The 16,686-nt window shown below is 42.0% G+C and overlaps 2 protein-coding genes and 1 long non-coding RNA gene across 6 annotated transcripts in view; 2 read left to right on the top strand and 1 right to left on the bottom strand.

The window, feature by feature from the left end:
• Positions 1 to 6,173, bottom strand: part of tbc1d32 (TBC1 domain family, member 32) — a 90,353-nt gene extending 84,180 nt beyond the window's left edge. For 3 of the 4 annotated variants that reach the window (XM_031321854.2, XM_031321850.2, XM_031321851.2), the window contains exons 1-11: positions 6,070 to 6,173; positions 4,744 to 4,912; positions 4,448 to 4,612; positions 3,233 to 3,410; positions 2,834 to 2,905; positions 2,314 to 2,433; positions 1,884 to 1,962; positions 1,315 to 1,418; positions 1,160 to 1,221; positions 746 to 896; positions 532 to 591 (exon numbers count right to left, since the gene is read on the bottom strand). In XM_031321854.2, coding sequence (XP_031177714.1) covers positions 532 to 591; positions 746 to 896; positions 1,160 to 1,221; positions 1,315 to 1,418; positions 1,884 to 1,962; positions 2,314 to 2,433; positions 2,834 to 2,905; positions 3,233 to 3,410; positions 4,448 to 4,612; positions 4,744 to 4,898 — 1,146 coding nt within the window. In that variant the 5' untranslated portion in view covers positions 4,899 to 4,912; positions 6,070 to 6,173. Of the gene's footprint in view, positions 1 to 531; positions 592 to 745; positions 897 to 1,159; positions 1,222 to 1,314; positions 1,419 to 1,883; positions 1,963 to 2,313; positions 2,434 to 2,833; positions 2,906 to 3,232; positions 3,411 to 4,447; positions 4,613 to 4,743; positions 4,913 to 5,488; positions 5,549 to 6,069 lie in introns of those variants that run through there. The other variant, XM_031321853.2, reaches the window with a different exon arrangement.
• A 429-nt stretch (positions 6,174 to 6,602) lies between these two features.
• On the top strand, positions 6,603 to 13,826 carry hsdl1 (hydroxysteroid dehydrogenase like 1). Its single transcript, XM_031321855.2, has 5 exons — positions 6,603 to 7,072; positions 8,041 to 8,483; positions 8,866 to 8,949; positions 13,009 to 13,161; positions 13,332 to 13,826. Exons 1-5 carry the CDS (start codon positions 6,853 to 6,855, stop codon positions 13,401 to 13,403), a joined length of 972 nt encoding a protein of 323 aa, XP_031177715.1. The 5' UTR covers positions 6,603 to 6,852; the 3' UTR covers positions 13,404 to 13,826.
• A 767-nt stretch (positions 13,827 to 14,593) lies between these two features.
• Positions 14,594 to 15,475, top strand: LOC116066073. The gene is made up of 2 exons (XR_004895851.1): positions 14,594 to 15,157; positions 15,190 to 15,475. It is a non-coding gene; the product is annotated as an uncharacterized LOC116066073 (long non-coding RNA).
• The last annotated feature ends 1,211 nt before the right edge of the window (positions 15,476 to 16,686 follow it).

Genomic DNA, 16,686 nt, shown 5'->3' on the forward strand with positions numbered 1-16,686 from the left:
AGCAAATATCCATATATGAGAAGCTGAAAACTGAAGAATTACTTTAACGATTAATCAATTATCAAAATAGTTGGCGATTCTTTTTTGTCGATCAACTAATTGTTACAGCTCTTTTAAAAAATCCTTACCCTTCTCACCACCTGTTTTTATTCTGAAAACCTACAGTATATCTGGTACAGTAAGGGTAAGAACTAGGAGAGCAAATTCAGCAGTATGTAAAATGCAGTAATCAAAAACATTTCCAGCTGGAAATAGGTCATCATCTGCCTGAAAGAGTAACTGAATTTGTACTTTTGCAGTTCTATTGGCCTGCAAGCATATCTGAATTTGTTCCAGATCCCTACCTTTTGCTAGTTCATTTTGTCTTTCTTGAATGCACTCTACAGGTGCAATGGTTTTGGTGCCTAAATTATGTTGTGGGTTTGTATGCCTTCTGAAAAGACTTTTCATGCTTGTTTCTCTATGGTGTCAGACGTGTCAGAAGTACACAGGAGTCTGTGAGAGATATTGACCAAGGATTAAATCACTCACCAGAGACTTGTATTTTCTCTCCAGGAGTCTGAGAACCACAGTCCTACTGTAGTATCCATGCTGAGGGAGGGAGAGGGAGCCAGATCAGGATAGAAGAGAATATATGATACAGAGTACATGTACAAGGGAGAAATACACTATGAGCAACACATGAACACAATAGTGTATACAAAAATCTTCCCAAATCAAAAAGCACATGTCCTGCAATACATACCATCCACTTTTTAAACCATGTAGCTTTAATATCCAGCAAGGCCAGTAGGTGAATGGGTTCCAGGGCCTTCTCTGTCCCTGGTGAGGCTGAGCCATGTTCATGATGGAAGGATAGCAGGGAGAAGGTGCTCTCTATAACGCCCTCCATATATCTAAAGCAATGTAGAAAGAAGACTAAAACAAATGTACTGAATGTGAAGTACATTTGTACAGGGATAAAACAGAGCGTGGGCAGCTAGATATGTGCACCAAATTCCATGTTGCTCTAAATTGCAGTGTAGGATATCTTACATGGTATTATTATTTATTTTGCATCACATTTTATCATAATTCAACTTGAGATGATTTGGATGTGGGGACAAACAAGTAAAGATAGACCTGCCATCCCTGACTACATATTTGTGTAAAAACTCACTTCTCAGGATGGCGGATCCAAAAGGTTGTCACCTCCTTTTGAAAGTCATTCATCAACCGAATCTGAGGCAGGAGACAGAGAGAGAGAGAACAATATTATGTGTTTGCATGGTTTGGTAATACACTTAAAATAGTACAAGATAAAATGTGCTGTACCTGTTTGAGAAGACGACTGATCTCAGGTCTGTTAACGTCAATGGCAGCTGAGCCAGTTGGAAAGCTTAGCTTGTGAGACAGAAAACTTGACTCCACACTTTTAGCTGCACATCAAAAAGCAAAATATAATAATTACAAACCATGCATTAAATTGCCATTCATATACTGTACATAATGCCGCATATACATAATGCAATACACATTTACAGGATACATTTGTAATTTAGCAATTAAAAAATGTATCAAAAGCTTATTTGAAAAACTAGATTGTCAAAATCAAAGCCTGTGAATTATTTATTCAGTGTGAAAGATTTCCAATAATTTCTACCATCAGTAAATTCTGCACATTTACCTCCATTGTATTGGGGTGGATGCAGAAAGCTGAGCAGGTGGATATCTCAAAATCCTTCTATATAAAACCAAAACTACAGGATATAGTCTGTATGGCTAGATAATACTAGCAGTATGGGTCTGACCCTTTAAAATGTAATTAAAATAAATACTTTTTCTATGTTCAGTTCAAATATGAAGGTGCTGCACTATCACTCAGTCCATTCAGAATGGCCTACCCAAGCTGGTGTAGATCTCTCGTGTCACATTTAGTGGAGAGGAGGAGAAGATTTTAGCAAAGAACTGCAGTACATTATCCTGATGGAGATACGGGGGAGAAGCATAAGTTATCGGCACACACACAATCATTATATGCATATATTAAAAAAAAAATCAATGATACCTGAGAGACAAGATTATCATAAAAAAATATCTGCAGCCTCTACTAAGAATGGCCTGCATATTTGCACCCAATTAGCTGTCAATCATTAAGGACAACAGTCTTATCTTGTTTTCTTTAACTAAAAACAAGTGTGGCAGGATTGCACGTGGGATGATGAACATTAACTTTTCAGTGATTGTTATCATTAATAATAAAGCCTGAAATTGTTCATTGTGTTGAACATTTTATTCGTGATTTTGGAGATGAAGCTGCTCAGGAGGACTCACGCTGAGGCCGGGGTCGGTCAGAGCTGCACAGAGGTTCCTGCGCAGGCTGCTCCAGCTCTCACAGCTCAGCACGTCAGATGGAGGGGCACAGCAGAGGGCCTGAAGAGCCTCCCAACGCACCTACACACAAAGTTACATCACTTCACCTGGACTACACTGTTAATCATATTCATATTTATGGCAGTGATTCCCAAACTTTGTGGCTTGTGTTCTTTGCACCAGATGCATACGTCTACATCTCTATGGATTTCAGACCTCTGAATCTGAATCTTTTCATAGAGTGAACCCATCAACCAATCAAAACTTTGTAGGAACATTCATGAAAATGGTGAAAACCATGGATCACATCGATACAGCTGCAGAGGTTATTGTAAGGTGACTTACAGAAATAACTCAAAATCAACATTTTTCATTGATATTTGTGAAAAATGTTAAATTACCTGTTCCTAGCAATCACTACTGCAGCGTAATGACAAAAACTATGCAACAGCAACGTACACCATCATAACGCAAGTTCTACCTCTTTGGGTCTGCTGGAGTCAAGTTTTTCAGCCAAAGCTTGCAGCTGCTCTTGTCTGATGAATGCATAACTCTAGAAAGGAAAAAAAAAACAGATCATTATTATCCATCATAAATCAAAATAAAAAGAGCTCTCATTTTCTGATAGTGCGTGGCACTATCAGACAAGGTTGACAATCAGCCAAGTGTTTAGGGTACATTGGGTGGATCTACCGTAGGCTTGGAAAGGAACAAACTTCCCAAGCAATTGTGAACAGTGCCATCCAGAGATTGGAGCTAAGATCTTTGCAATCTTGGCACTTTATGCGAGTCATAAAAAAAAAATCTAAAAACTATAATTAAAAAGGTAATAAATTAATACAATTTATTGCCACCAGAGTGCATTTACTGTATCTCTAACCTGATTAAAGGAGGAGTCACTGTCAGAACAGTTGTCAATGTACTGGCTGTTGGACTGATTGTGCTGCTTCTCTCGATGCATCTCCTCCTTCCTCATCTGGTCCTCCTCAAATTTGTTGATTAAACACTCCACCACTATGGTCATGGTGTTTTTCAAGGTCTGCATCATCTGCTGGTACCTGTCACAACGAGAGAAAGTGCATCAGTGCATTATTATTATCACTTTGTGAAAGAATTGTTTAGCTAAACACATCCCATAAAAGCTGCTCTGTTTTATCTACTGTGCAAGAGTTTGAAGTGTTTGAGAATTCAACAAAAGGTTTTGTGATTCCAAAGACGATAAGCCCTCAAAAACAGATAACCACTGTAACACTGCAAGTTTGTAATTTCAACTTTAGGGCATTTCAGTTTACTAATTTGGAAAAACAAGCAAGAAACAGTCTGTAGAAAGCAACAAGAGTCCTATTTTTCCTAAAATAAAATACTGGTGTCAGTGACATCAGAAAACATCATATACTGTAGCTTCTTGTCAAAGAAGATCTAGCAGTAGAAAACCTGCACAGTTTTCTACTTGGAATTCCAACTTCAACAATGACTCAGTTGCATTTTATTATAGTAAGAAATTGGGATTCTCCCTCTATTGATTAGGGATCTTCATCAGGGGGTCCAGGACCCCTAGGGGTCCTCAGAGTCAATGCAGGGGGGCCTCCAAAATATTGTTGTTTTTTTTTTTTAATTAAAAAATCTTAACATGAATCCAACATATTATTAGCAAATATAAATCCCCACTGCTTACTGGCCGATAGGTAAGGTAGTCACTAAGGCCATCCACAGATACATTTAATCCTAAGGATTCACTGTGCCACATGTATGTGTAACATTAAAACGTGGTTTATAAAATAATGCCAACAATTATCAGGCTATTTTAATAGCTTAGTATTCTATGCAAAAAAATGTATATATAAAAGGCTTTAGGCCGCCCTACACGTTATTGTAAGCCCAGTTTAATATGCAACTTCATTTTATACAATATATGCAGTAGGGGGTCCCTGCTCCATCTCTCTTTCAGGTTAGGGGTCCTTGGCCTAAAAAACGTTGAAGACCCCTGCTCTAGAGGGTTGCATATAGGTTACAAGGATAATAATTGAGCATAATCAACGTATTCAATCAGAAATGGTCTTTACTAGGAAAACAAGCTCAGAGGAGCTACACTTACTCAGCTGAGTCTCTGGTCTTTTGGGTGACAGCGTGGATCAAGGTGTCGTGACCTGAGCCTATTGCATGTTGTCCATCTCTTCTGGTCAAGTTCTTGGTCTCTTCTTCCACCACACTACCCAGCGAACTCTCCACGTACTGACGGAGATACTTGACAAACTCATAACTGAAAAGGAGAGCAATGACAGAGTCAGACAGACTGTATATATACTGTACATCAAATCAAAACACATAAAAAATACTTTTAAACCAGACCTTTAAAGTTGACTCTATACTATCTGAGTCTGGTGGCCTTACTTGTGGAAGTTCTTGTCAGTCTCCTCCAGGTGAAGGAGGATCTCTTCAGCACATTCGGTCGACGGAGCATCAGAGATCTTGTCGTTGATGCTTCTAAGAAGCTGCTTGAGCAGGGACTGCAACTCCGCTTCATCTTCAGCTGACAACTGAGACATCTCTACTGCTGGACCTTAAGATGGGATGGAATAGAGTGTTGTCTAGGCTTGAAATATGCAAAACTTTGACAGTAAGGGATCAGTTCCCTGTGTAGCGCTACCCAGGCTTTGACAAAAGCATGTGTATTTGAGTTTGTTTTCTTTACAGCCATAACTAACTCTGACCCACTTACCACTTCAACAAAACATAGACCCACAATCTTAACGACAAATAACAAATAAAGACAGGAAGAAAAAAACAAAAACACACATTTACCCCACATATAAAAAAAACAAGCCTAACCTTAGTATCTTCAGGCTTATATGTGCAGTTTAGTGTCCCAAATTATTTTCCAAAAACTGAGTGTCCCAAATGATGAGGGTCTTATTTGAGACAGGTTAAGGTTAGGGTTAGGGTTAGGGTGAGTGGTTTAGCAGGTTCATAATTAATTAAGGACATTGCATGGGGAATTTGGTACACTAAACTGCACGTATTACCGTATCTTCATATCTGATATTCTAAATGAAATATGTTAAATATAAATACACATTTATGATATATCATGATATATTCATGAAAATATTGACGGTTGATCTCTATCATATTTTACCCTTTAACAACTGAAACTTCAGCACCACGATCAGGACCTTTAGATTTTGAACACTTGTTGTCCTAATTACTAATGTCCACGAAAAACCAAGCAAAGAACAGAAAACAAACAAAAACCTCAAACCAGGTTTAATTATAAAGGCCACGTTTTCTATGCATTTAATTTAATATCAGTTTGGAAGCTCAGCACAGGTATGTAAAATGACCAGACCTTTTGCCAGTTAATTACCAACAGGTGTAATGATTGGCTACCATAGTGGTTCAACAGTGGAAACCAACGCATCGTATTTCACGAGGAACGGTTTACACTCAGTAATACAAATACAAATCTAAAAACAACAATTATTTGCTCTATGCTGTATACCCAAACTGACTTTTTACGTTTAGTTAGAGCTTGGCGCTGCTAAAGTTAGCTAGCTAGCTAGCTAAATGCACTGTACCACAGCTAACGTTAGCTAAAGGCAAAACTGCCCAATTTTAACTGAAACCGCAGCTGAGAAAAAAAAAAAAAAAACTCCCCCTTGCACAAACCAACCACCCAACCAGATAGACATCGTATGCATTATATTTTAAACCGGTCACCTTGTTTTCAGACTTGTAAAAGCTTTTCATCCAAGTAGCATATTGGGAACACTAGCCAGAGAGTGCTGCGTCTCTATGGAAACGTCCACTTAGCGTTAACTGCAGTGCATTGTGGGATGAGGTAAACTACACACTGCCTTTTTTGAGCGTCGGAAATTTGGGTTTCGCATGTAAAATACATGATGAGAGTAGCTAAAGGTTAAATAGGAAAGTTGAGATATGAGCGATATGTGTGCTTTAATTACCTCATGGCATGAATACTGTAATTCCCTGTATTTTGGGCTGACCCATTCCACCCGTTCTCGATTTCAAATGGTTCAAAATGAAGCTAAACTTTTAAGTGGAACAAAGAAAAGACATCACATCACTCCTGAGGCAGATCGTAAACCATCTGCCTCGACTGGAAAGCATTCAAGATGAAAAATAAATCTAATCAAAATTCAACCAGTAAGTTACCAGTGTGAATACAGTGTAAAGTATTACTCTTGAGTGTGACACCTGTTCTTCGGGTTTTCTCATGTGGCCTTGAATGCAGCACCAAACGCAATGTTTTGATCCTTGATTCTTCTACGTAACGTTAACCTACAGGAGACATCGCTGCCTGCTGAAACGTCTGTCAAACCTTCTAGCTTTATTATAAATGTACTATGTGGTAACAGCGACACGTTGAATTCACACACCTGACTTACCAGTTAACGTTACGTTTAGAAATCACGACGTTAAGCTTTTAAAGCTTAATAAGCTTTAGTTAGCAAGCTAGCATCAGCATCATTTGTGTCGACTATGGCGGAAGTTGACAGCTTTCAGTTTTTGTATAGAGAAGTTTCTCGGTCATGCAGTCCTTACTTGGAAACCCTGGCCCTGGTCGGTGCTCTTTACACGGCCAGAAGGGTAATAGTACTGCTGAGAGACTGCTGCGCGTTGCTCAGGGTGCATTTCCTGCCAAGAATGATCCCGAGTAAGAAGCTGACCCAAATATTTGGTGACTGGGCTGTCGTTTATGGTAAGTAGGATGCAGTAGGTGATCACAGCAGAAGAGTGCATCATGCTGTAGGCTACATGTGTGTGACAGAGAGGAGAGTCAGTTCCATGCATTTTTTTTAGTGACTTCACATCTTTCAGTGAGATTTGGGCATCAAATCACCATTATTTATCAAGCAAAAACTGGTTACATCTTCTCAAATTTCGCAATTTGCTGCTTTCCTTTGTTTGACATCACTTGAAATCAATATATTTGGGTATTCAGCTGTTGGTAGCACAACACAAGAAATCTGACATGTCATCCTGGGCTTTGAGACACTGAAACAAGACATGTTTTACTTTCTAACACTTTGTAGATAAAATGATTAATCAATACCTAAATCAAGTCAATAATTGACAGATTAATCTTGTTGCAACCCTCAACATAACAAACTTCAATTAGATTTAGGTGTCACGCCGACCTAATAACGTAGCTAGGATGGCTAACTAGGTGCTCAAATAATCATACCTTTCATTATTTATTGATTAACCTGTCCATCTATTATATTTTTGTTTAGTCAAGTATTCAGGGTGTATAAAATTTGGAAAAATAGTGAAAATGCCAGGGATTGATGATTTGTAAATTGTTTTAATCACCCAACAGTCCAAAACCCAAATATATATATATATATATATATATATATATATATATATATATATATATATATATAAATAAAACAGAGAAAAGCAGCAAGTTTATTTTACTTTTGAGAAGCTAGAACCAGCAAATGTTTGGCATTTGTTCCTGACAAATGATAGATATATGAACTCATCCAAATTGGTAATTTCTTGGCGATCGACTAATCAGCTTAATATTTTTTAGTAACAAAGTAAACTTTGTCTAATGTTTTTGAGGCCATACTGATGTTACTGTGTGGTAGCTCTCTGTTGTATATCCTCATTTCTTCCTGTCATGACTTTCATTGATAATATTGTCCTCTCTCCTGTCAGGTGCAGCAGAGCCTGTGGCCAAAGCCTATGCAGAGGAGCTGGCCAGACGTGGTATCAGCATTATCTTTGTCACAAAGGACCACACCTCTGTTAGAGACGCTGCTGCATCCCTCTCCCAAAGCTACGGAGTGGAAACGGTTGTCATCCTAGCTGACTTCTCTTTGGACCCGGCAGCCAGCAAGTCCATCGAAGAAGCCATGAGGGGTAAAGATATCGGCTTCCTAGTGAACTGCGTGGAGTCTTTGTCTCCCCCTCAGAGCCTGATTGAAATGCCTGAGCAGGCTCTGTTGGATTTTGTGAATAAGAACGTTGCAGTCGCTACTCTGATGACCCGGTTGGTGCTGCCAGGGATGCTGGAGCGCAGCAGAGGAGCTGTGGTCAATATATCATCGGGGGCTTGCTCCAGACCCCTACCTGGAAGAGTGACCCTCACCGCCTCCACTGTGAGACAAAACACTGATGATATCTGCCTCAAAGATACACATCTGTACCCTCCTATATATACATTTTCCACAGCAGACTTTTTGATTTGTCATAGTATGAAAAGGCTATTTGTAAAAGGGTTAGGGTTAGTAGTTAATTATAAATAAAAAATATTCCAAAAAGGTCTAATAACGCTAGTATCTTCAAGCAGAGTAAACTAAAGTTAAATCAACCAAAATTGAAGGGTAATGCGTCAGGGCTAACATACCCACAAGCAAGACTGCATCTCTTCTACTAGCTGTCATTCTTTGTTCTTCTGCCCACTAAGTAAAAACATAATCGCAATCACATTTTTCCATCCTGACTATAATCCTCTTTCCCTTTCTTTTCCTGATATTTCAGGGCTACCTGGATCACTTCTCAAGAGCTCTTCACCTTGAGTACGGCGGCAAAGGGATCTTTGTCCAAAGTCTGATTCCTTTCCAGGTAGATGCTTGATGTGACCATTAACAAGTAGGGCTGTGTACTAGACCTAAATCCATTTTTACTGCACCAAAAATATGTCAAACACTGAAAGCTGGCATGAAATGCTAATCATGTCGGATTCATGATCTCGTTTACTTATTCTGTGATTAGTTAGTTTCTGGTTTTAGACCATTTTATTATATAAATGACATAATTTATTGTTAACATTTGAGAATTTTGGCTTCTTTTGTTAAGTGAAAATAAGGGTTTGTAGAAAAACATGTTTATATTCCTCATGGTAAGGTATTGAAAATAGTTTTTGGAGTCATTACTAGGGCTGCAAATGACAGAAAATGTTGATCAGTGTTTTCCAAAGGCCAATATGAAGTCATTAAATGTCTTATTTTGTCCACAAGTCAGATATTAAGTTTACTGTCACAGAGGAGTCCATCCATCTTCTTCCGCTTATCCGGTAACGGGTCGCGGGGGTAGCAGCTCCAGCAGGGGACCCCAAACTTCCCTTTCCCGAGCCACATTAACCAGCTCCGACTGGGGGATCCCGAGGCGTTCCCAGGCCAGGTTGGAGATATAATCCCTCCACCTAGTCCTGGGTCTTCCCCGAGGCCTCCTCCCAGCTGGACGTGCCTGGAAAACCTCCCTAGGGAGGCGCCCAGGGGGCATCCTTACCAGATGCCCGAACCACCTCAACTGGCTCCTTTCGACGCGAAGGAGCAGCGACTCTACTCCGAGCTCCTCAAGGATGACTGAGCTTCTCACCCTATCTCTAAGGGAGACGCCAGCCACCCTCCTGAGGAAACCCATTTCGGCCGCTTGTACCCTGGATCTCGTTCTTTCGGTCATGACCCAGCCTTCATGACCATAGGTGAGGGTAGGAACGAAAACTGACCGGTAGATTGAGAGCTTTGCCTTCTGGCTCAGCTCTCTTTTCGTCACAACGGTGCAATAAATTGAGTGTAATACCGCACCCGCTGCGCCGATTCTCCGACCAATCTCCCGCTCCATTGTTCCCTCACTCGCGAACAAGACTCCAAGGTACTTGAACTCCTTCACTTGGGGTAAAGACTCATTCCCTACCTGGAGAAGGCACTCCATCGGTTTCCTGCTGAGAACCATGGCCTCAGATTTAGAGGTGCTGATCCTCATCCCAGCCGCTTCACACTCGGCTGCGAACCGATCCAGTGAGTGCTGAAGGTCACAGGCCGACGATCCCATCAGGACCACATCATCTGCAAAAAGCAGCGATGAGATCCCCAGCTCACCAAACTGCAACCCCTCTCCACCCCGACTACGCCTCGATATCCTGTCCATAAATACTACAAACAGGATTGGTGACAAAGCGCAGCCCTGGCGGAGGCCAACTCTCACCTGAAACGAGTCCGACTTACTGCCGAGAACCCGGACACAGCTCTCGCTTTGGTCGTACAGAGATTGGATGGCCCTGAGAAGGGACCCCCTCACCCCGTACTCCCGCAGCACCTCCCACAGTGTCTCCCGGGGGACCCGGTCATACGCCTTCTCCAGATCCACAAAGCACATGTAGACCGGTTGGGCATACTCCCAGGCTCCCTCCAGGATCCTTGCGAGAGTAAAGATCTGGTCCGTTGTTCCACGACCAGGACGGAATCCGCATTGTTCCTCTTCAACCTGAGGTTCGACTATCGACCGAACCCTCCTTTCCAGCACCTTGGAGTAGACTTTACCGGGGAGGCTGAGAAGTGTGATACCCCTGTAATTGGCACACACCCTCTGGTCCCCCTTTTTGAAAAGGGGAACCACCACCCCGGTCTGCCACTCCTTAGGCACCGTCCCCGACTTCCACGCAATGTTGAAGAGGCGTGTCAACCAAGACAACCCCTCCACACCCAGAGCTTTAAGCATTTCTGGACGGATCTCATCAATCCCTGGGGCTTTGCCACTGTGGAGTTGTTTAACTACCTCAGCAACTTCCACCAGGGAAATTGACGACAATCCCCCATCATCCTCCAGCTCTGCCTCTACCATAGAGGGCGTATTAGTCGGATTTAGGAGTTCCTCAAAGTGCTCCTTCCACCGCCCTATTACCTCCTCAGTTGAGGTCAGCAGCGTCCCATCCTTACTGTACACAGCTTGGATGGTTCCCCGCTTCCCCCTCCTGAGGTGGCGAACGGTTTTCCAGAAGCACCTTGGTGCCGACCGAAAGTCCTTCTCCATGTCTTCTCCGAACTTCTCCCACACCCGCTGCTTTGCCTCTTTCACGGCAGAGGCTGCAGCCCTTCGGGCCCTTCGGTACCTTGCAACTGCCTCCGGAGTCCCCTGGGATAACATATCCCAGAAAGACTCCTTCTTCAGTCGGACGGCTTCCCTGACCACCGGTGTCCACCACGGTGTTCGTGGGTTGCCGCCCCTTGAGGCACCTAAGACCCTAAGACCACAGCTCCCCGCCGCAGCTTCAGCAATGGAAACTTTGAACATTGTCCACTCGGGTTCAATGCCCCCAGCCTCCACAGGGATGCACGAAAAGCTCCGCCGGAGGTGTGAGTTGAAAGTCTGTCGGACAGGGGCCTCCTCCAGACGTTCCCAGTTCACCCGCACTACCCGTTTGGGTTTACCAGGTCTGTCCAGAGTCTTCCCCCACCCTCTGACCCAACTCACCACCAGATGGTGATCAGTTGACAGCTCTGCCCCTCTCTTCACCCGAGTGTCCAAAACATACGGCCTCAGATCAGATGAAACGATTATAAAATCGATCATTGACCTTTGGCCTAGGGTGCTCTGGTACCAAGTACACTTATGAGCATCCCTATGTTCGAACATGGTGTTCGTTATAGACAATCCATGACTAGCACAGAAGTCCAACAACAAACAACCACTCTGGTTTAGATCAGGGAGGCCGTTCCTCCCAATCACGCCTCTCCATGTGTCTCCATCATTGCCCACGTGCGCGTTGAAGTCCCCCAGCAGAACTATGGAGTCCCCTACTGGAGCCCCATACAGGACTCCATTCAAGGTCTCCAAGAAGGCCGAATACTCCGAGCTCTTGTTTGGTGCATACGCACAAACAACAGTCAGAGTTTTTCCCCCCACAACCCGCAGGCGTAGGGAGGCGACCCTCTCGTCCACCGGGGTAAACTCCAACGTAGCGGCGCTCAGCCGGGGACTTGTGAGTATCCCCACACCCGCCCGGCGCCTCACACCCTGGGCAACTCCGGAGAAGAAAAGAGTCCAACCCCTATCCAGGAGTATGGTTCCAGAACCGAGACTCTGCGTAGAGGTAAGCCCCACCAGATCCAACTGGTAGCGCTCCACCTCCCGCACAAGTTCCGGTTCCTTCCCCCACAGAGAGGTGACGTTCCACGTCCCCAGAGCCAGCGTCTGCTGCCCGGGTCTGGTCCGTCGAGGCCCCTGACCTTCACTGCCACCCATGTGGCAGCGCACCCGACCCCAGCGGTTCCTCCCACAGGTGGTGGGCCCATGGGTTGGAGAGAGAGGTGCCACGTAGCTTTTTCGGGCTGTGCCCGGCCGGGCTCCGTGGCAAACCCAGCCACCAGGCGCTCGCTGATGGGCCCTCCATCTGGGCCTGGCTCCAGACAGGGGCCCCGGGCTTCCTCCGGGCAGGGTCACATCATCTCTACCTCGTTTTTTCATGGGGTTTTTGAACCATTCTTTGTCTGGCCCCTCACCTGAGACCACTTTGCCTTGGGAGACCCTACCAGGAGCACAAAGCTCCAGACAACACAGCCCTCAGGTTCATAGGGACACACAAACCTCTCCACCACGATAAGGTGATGGTTCCCGGAGAAGCGTCACAGAGGAGTGAAACTAGAAAATATTCACATTTAAGAACCTTTATTTTTTTTATTTTATTTTTATTTTTACTTAAAAAATGACCCAAACCCAATAATCGATTGATCTTTGCAGCCCTAGTCATTATTGAAACTTAGGTATTGTATCAAAACAAGTTATTTGTGAAACACATATTATGAAATGTGCACCATAATTAAATGTTATTATTTTAAAACCCTGAGTATAAATCTGTATATCAGTGCTTTAAATACAGCATGTGTGTGTTTGTGTAACCAGATAGCCTCAAGTGACCAACAACCATCATCATCATCGACACCATTATCAGGACAGGGCTGGTTCGTACCAAAGCCAGAGGTTTATGCCCGCCATGCCATCTCCACCCTGGGCGTCTCTAATAGGACCACTGGCTACTGGCCTCACACCCTGCAGGTCAGCACAACAAAAGTCATAATTCCAGATTGTAATTGGTATACTCTCAGAAAGTAACTGTCAGACTATCACTGATGCAGTACATCTCCAGCCTTTGTGAGAACAGGATCTAAAACCTAAAATACATTTCTGTGTGATGATCTGTTTCTCTCTGCTGTTTTTCTTCACAGTATGGACTGATAAGATGTATTCCAGAGTGGATCTGGGTTCTTGGCTCACGTGTGCTAATCAGTTCAAGCTAAGAGCTCACCTCTCCACCCCTTCACTCAAGACTTAACCCAGTTACTGGATCTTCTTGTTACTGGAGTCATGTAGAGTTTTAGTTTCTTCTGCCATTGGTTTAAATTTGGTAAACTCTCAGGCTCTGTTGAGGTTGGTAGTTAAGAGATTTTCTTCTATTGATTTGGTATTCATTTCAAGGGAAGCTGCAGTGGAATTTGCCTGAAATAATGAATGAATATACATATATTACTCCTGTATTACCATATGGTCTGACCAATCTGCAATGTCCTAAATTAACTATAGAAAGCAGACAACCTAATGATACATGTCGTAATGGTGGCCAGACGTGAAGTCGGAAACTGAGTTTGACTTTGAGTTAGTATTGTAAACTCGTTGATTAGCATTGGAGCATAATACTCTTACGTCATTTGGTTTGGTGCCTGGACTTTTTATAGCATGAGCCTCCGTGCAGTTTTATGGTTTAACACTGTTGGATAAGATTTTGTTTTTTAAATCAGTGGGCCGCCAACATGAATCATAAAGGCATGGTTCATTGAATATAAAACTGAATGCACAATTACTTTATTTTTCTATTTATTTAAAAAAGTTGCACACTGAAATAATTGTTCTGCAAAACAGAGCTCAGTATAGAAATCCAGGTGAGATCAAAAGCCTCACCTCAAATGTTACGTATAAAAAAATAATAATAAGAAAGCAATCTGCGACCATAAAATAAACATTCATAATCATCATAATAACATAAAATTAATTTTTGATCTCCAAGAATTCTTTGCATCTGCTACTTTAACCTGTATCCTGTAGAGGTGTGAATCTTCACTGATCTCCCGATTCGATTACGATTATCATGTCAGTGATTCGATATCTCGATGCATCACGATGCGTCAAATACATTTTTCTGTTAAAGCCATATAGGATATTTAATTCATAGCTTTTCAAGCTTCAAAAACAAAACATTCTGCAGTGCTCTAATACTAAATAAATTGGATACATAAAACTACAGCACTGAGCACATGGCACTTCCTGAATGTGCAAAACATAACAGAATATGTAAACAGAAATGTTGTTAGGCCTACATTAAATTGTAAACAGAAATAATCAATTATGGCCCGGCCGATTATCGTTGCAGCATCGTCCATGTCCACGATTCGATGCATCGATTATTTGATTCATGTCAACACCTCTAGTGGGCTGTGTAATCTAATGCTATCCACATGGGTTTGTTATGTATGCTCTGATGTTCACTGTGCTTTATGAAAAAGTACTGTTTGCTGACTTTTGACTTTCCGGTCCTTTTGGTTGTACCGCTTTTTTTACCAGCACTGACCATGCCTACAGTATATGGCACACATACAAAGAACAAATGGCATTCGCCCCAAACCAAACCCAACATCATTCGGTGTTAAAGAGACAGGTTGATATCATAACATAGAATAATTCCTCTAAATGTATTCATGTTTTAGTAAGCAAAAGCTGCATTAAACAACACAAACTAAAGTGTAATTTAAGTGTAATTATGATCAATATAACTCAATTCAAATCTAAGAAACATGCTCATTAAAGGTGAAAAGGACAAAATTGTGACCAAAGCAAGTGTAAATCTATATTCTTGCAATGTGAATACGCCTTATAGGCTTATTATTATTATGCTTATTTGGCTTCTTGGTCCGATCAAAGACTCAGAGTTCAGATAAAACCAAGATGGGCCAGTAGGGTATCATACATGTGAGAGTGTTTACAGTGTGTGTGTGTGTGTGTGTGTGTGTGTGTGGTAGTGATAGCTTTAAGTGTCACTGCTCATAGTACAACATTCAAGCATCACTAGGAGTGAATTTGAAATGCGATGAAGAGTGAGATTGTGATGTTTTTTTGTTGAGAAACTATATTTAAGCTACATTTAGTATATGTAGATATTGCTTTTTAAAAAGTATTTATTTTAAGAAATGTGAACAGATTCAGATATATTGTGTTGAGTGGTTGCTTACACATACAGTACAGTACATACCAGTGTTAACCTAAATATGATATGTGTCATCAGGGTACAACAAAAACAATAAATCTCATTCTCCATTCCCTTACTGTCCTTTCTTTTATTTTAATGAATGTTAGTGCCAAAATGTCTGTCTTTGAAGATTAGTCCATTATCTGACTGGAAGTTGTTTGTATATGAAATGTTGACTGATCTATACACTGAAGGCCAGAAATGCTCTGCTTTTCTCGTAAAACATCAGGATGGTGTAAATCATTTATGTGAGCAGACACCATGCCGCCTGCCAGAGTTTACCTGTGACCCCCTTCAGATCAGCCAGGTCACCGACTGTAAACCTGATAAACACATGAGGTGTGCAGCCAGGGGCGTAGCACAACATTCTGGGCCCAGTAGAAAGGCATTCTTTATGGGCCCCTCTCTGCATCCACAGCTATTCATTCTAGCATCTTTTTGGGCCCTCCTCACACGAGGGCCCTGGGTACTTGGTCCCATTTCCACCCCCAGTCCGACACCCCTGGATGCATTCTGCCCTAAATCCACATGGTGGGCTGCTTTAGGCGCATTAAACCACAATCTCACAAGACTGATTTCTTCCAGAGGCAATTAGTAAATGTCTAGATGGAATAGGTAAAGTAGTGAATGTATGTATTCACAAGGTCAAGAAAATACTCATGTTAATATAAAAATTAAGATAATATGGTAACACACTTGATAATAAATGTTTATATCATATTTATTATATAATTTTCATACAAATTGTAAAGCCGTGCTGTAAAAATAGGCAGGATCAAGGGAAAAAAAGACCAAAATAACACCAGTAAAATAAAAAGTAGCAAAAAGCTGCAGGGCAGGATGGCATCGTAACACCTAAGCTACAGGAGCGCCACATAAAAAGAAATGTTGAGTTAGTTCAGAAGAGTTTTGCAGCAGCAGCAGCAGCTGGGGGGATGAGATGCCATTCTTCCAAATAATATTCCCTCATTTGGTGTTTCTATGGTGGTGAAGCGTACTGCCTAACCCAAAATATCCCAAAGGTGTTCATTTACAGTACAGTTGCGATCTGGTGATTGTAAAGGCAACAGAATCGGAATCACATCATTGATCATACTCATCAATCCTTTTAGTGAGTCTAGAAGCAGCTGCATTTGTTTCTCCACTAATTTATACAGGTTTTCCCTTTAATCTGTCAACTTTTTGCAGATAATATATGAAAACATGAGTCAGTTGACTGCAGTCCATGTAACTGCAAATCACGTGTTTAAATGTGGCCTGTCATTTCCTAATTTCTGCCTTAA

The sequence above is a fragment of the Sander lucioperca genome, chromosome 19 (genome assembly GCF_008315115.2).
Source record: "Sander lucioperca isolate FBNREF2018 chromosome 19, SLUC_FBN_1.2, whole genome shotgun sequence".
Lineage (NCBI taxonomy): Eukaryota > Metazoa > Chordata > Actinopteri > Perciformes > Percidae > Sander > Sander lucioperca.

Excerpts from the sequence above, each read along its gene's own strand:
- hsdl1 (XM_031321855.2), top strand. The coding sequence starts at position 6,853 with ATGGCGGAAGTTGACAGCTTTCAGTTTTTGTATAGAGAAGTTTCTCGG. Across the intron at positions 7,073-8,040 it reads TGACTGGGCTGTCGTTTATG|GTGCAGCAGAGCCTGTGGCC; the intron begins GTAAGTAGGATG and ends CTCTCCTGTCAG. Across the intron at positions 13,162-13,331 it reads ACTGGCCTCACACCCTGCAG|TATGGACTGATAAGATGTAT; the intron begins GTCAGCACAACA and ends TTTTCTTCACAG.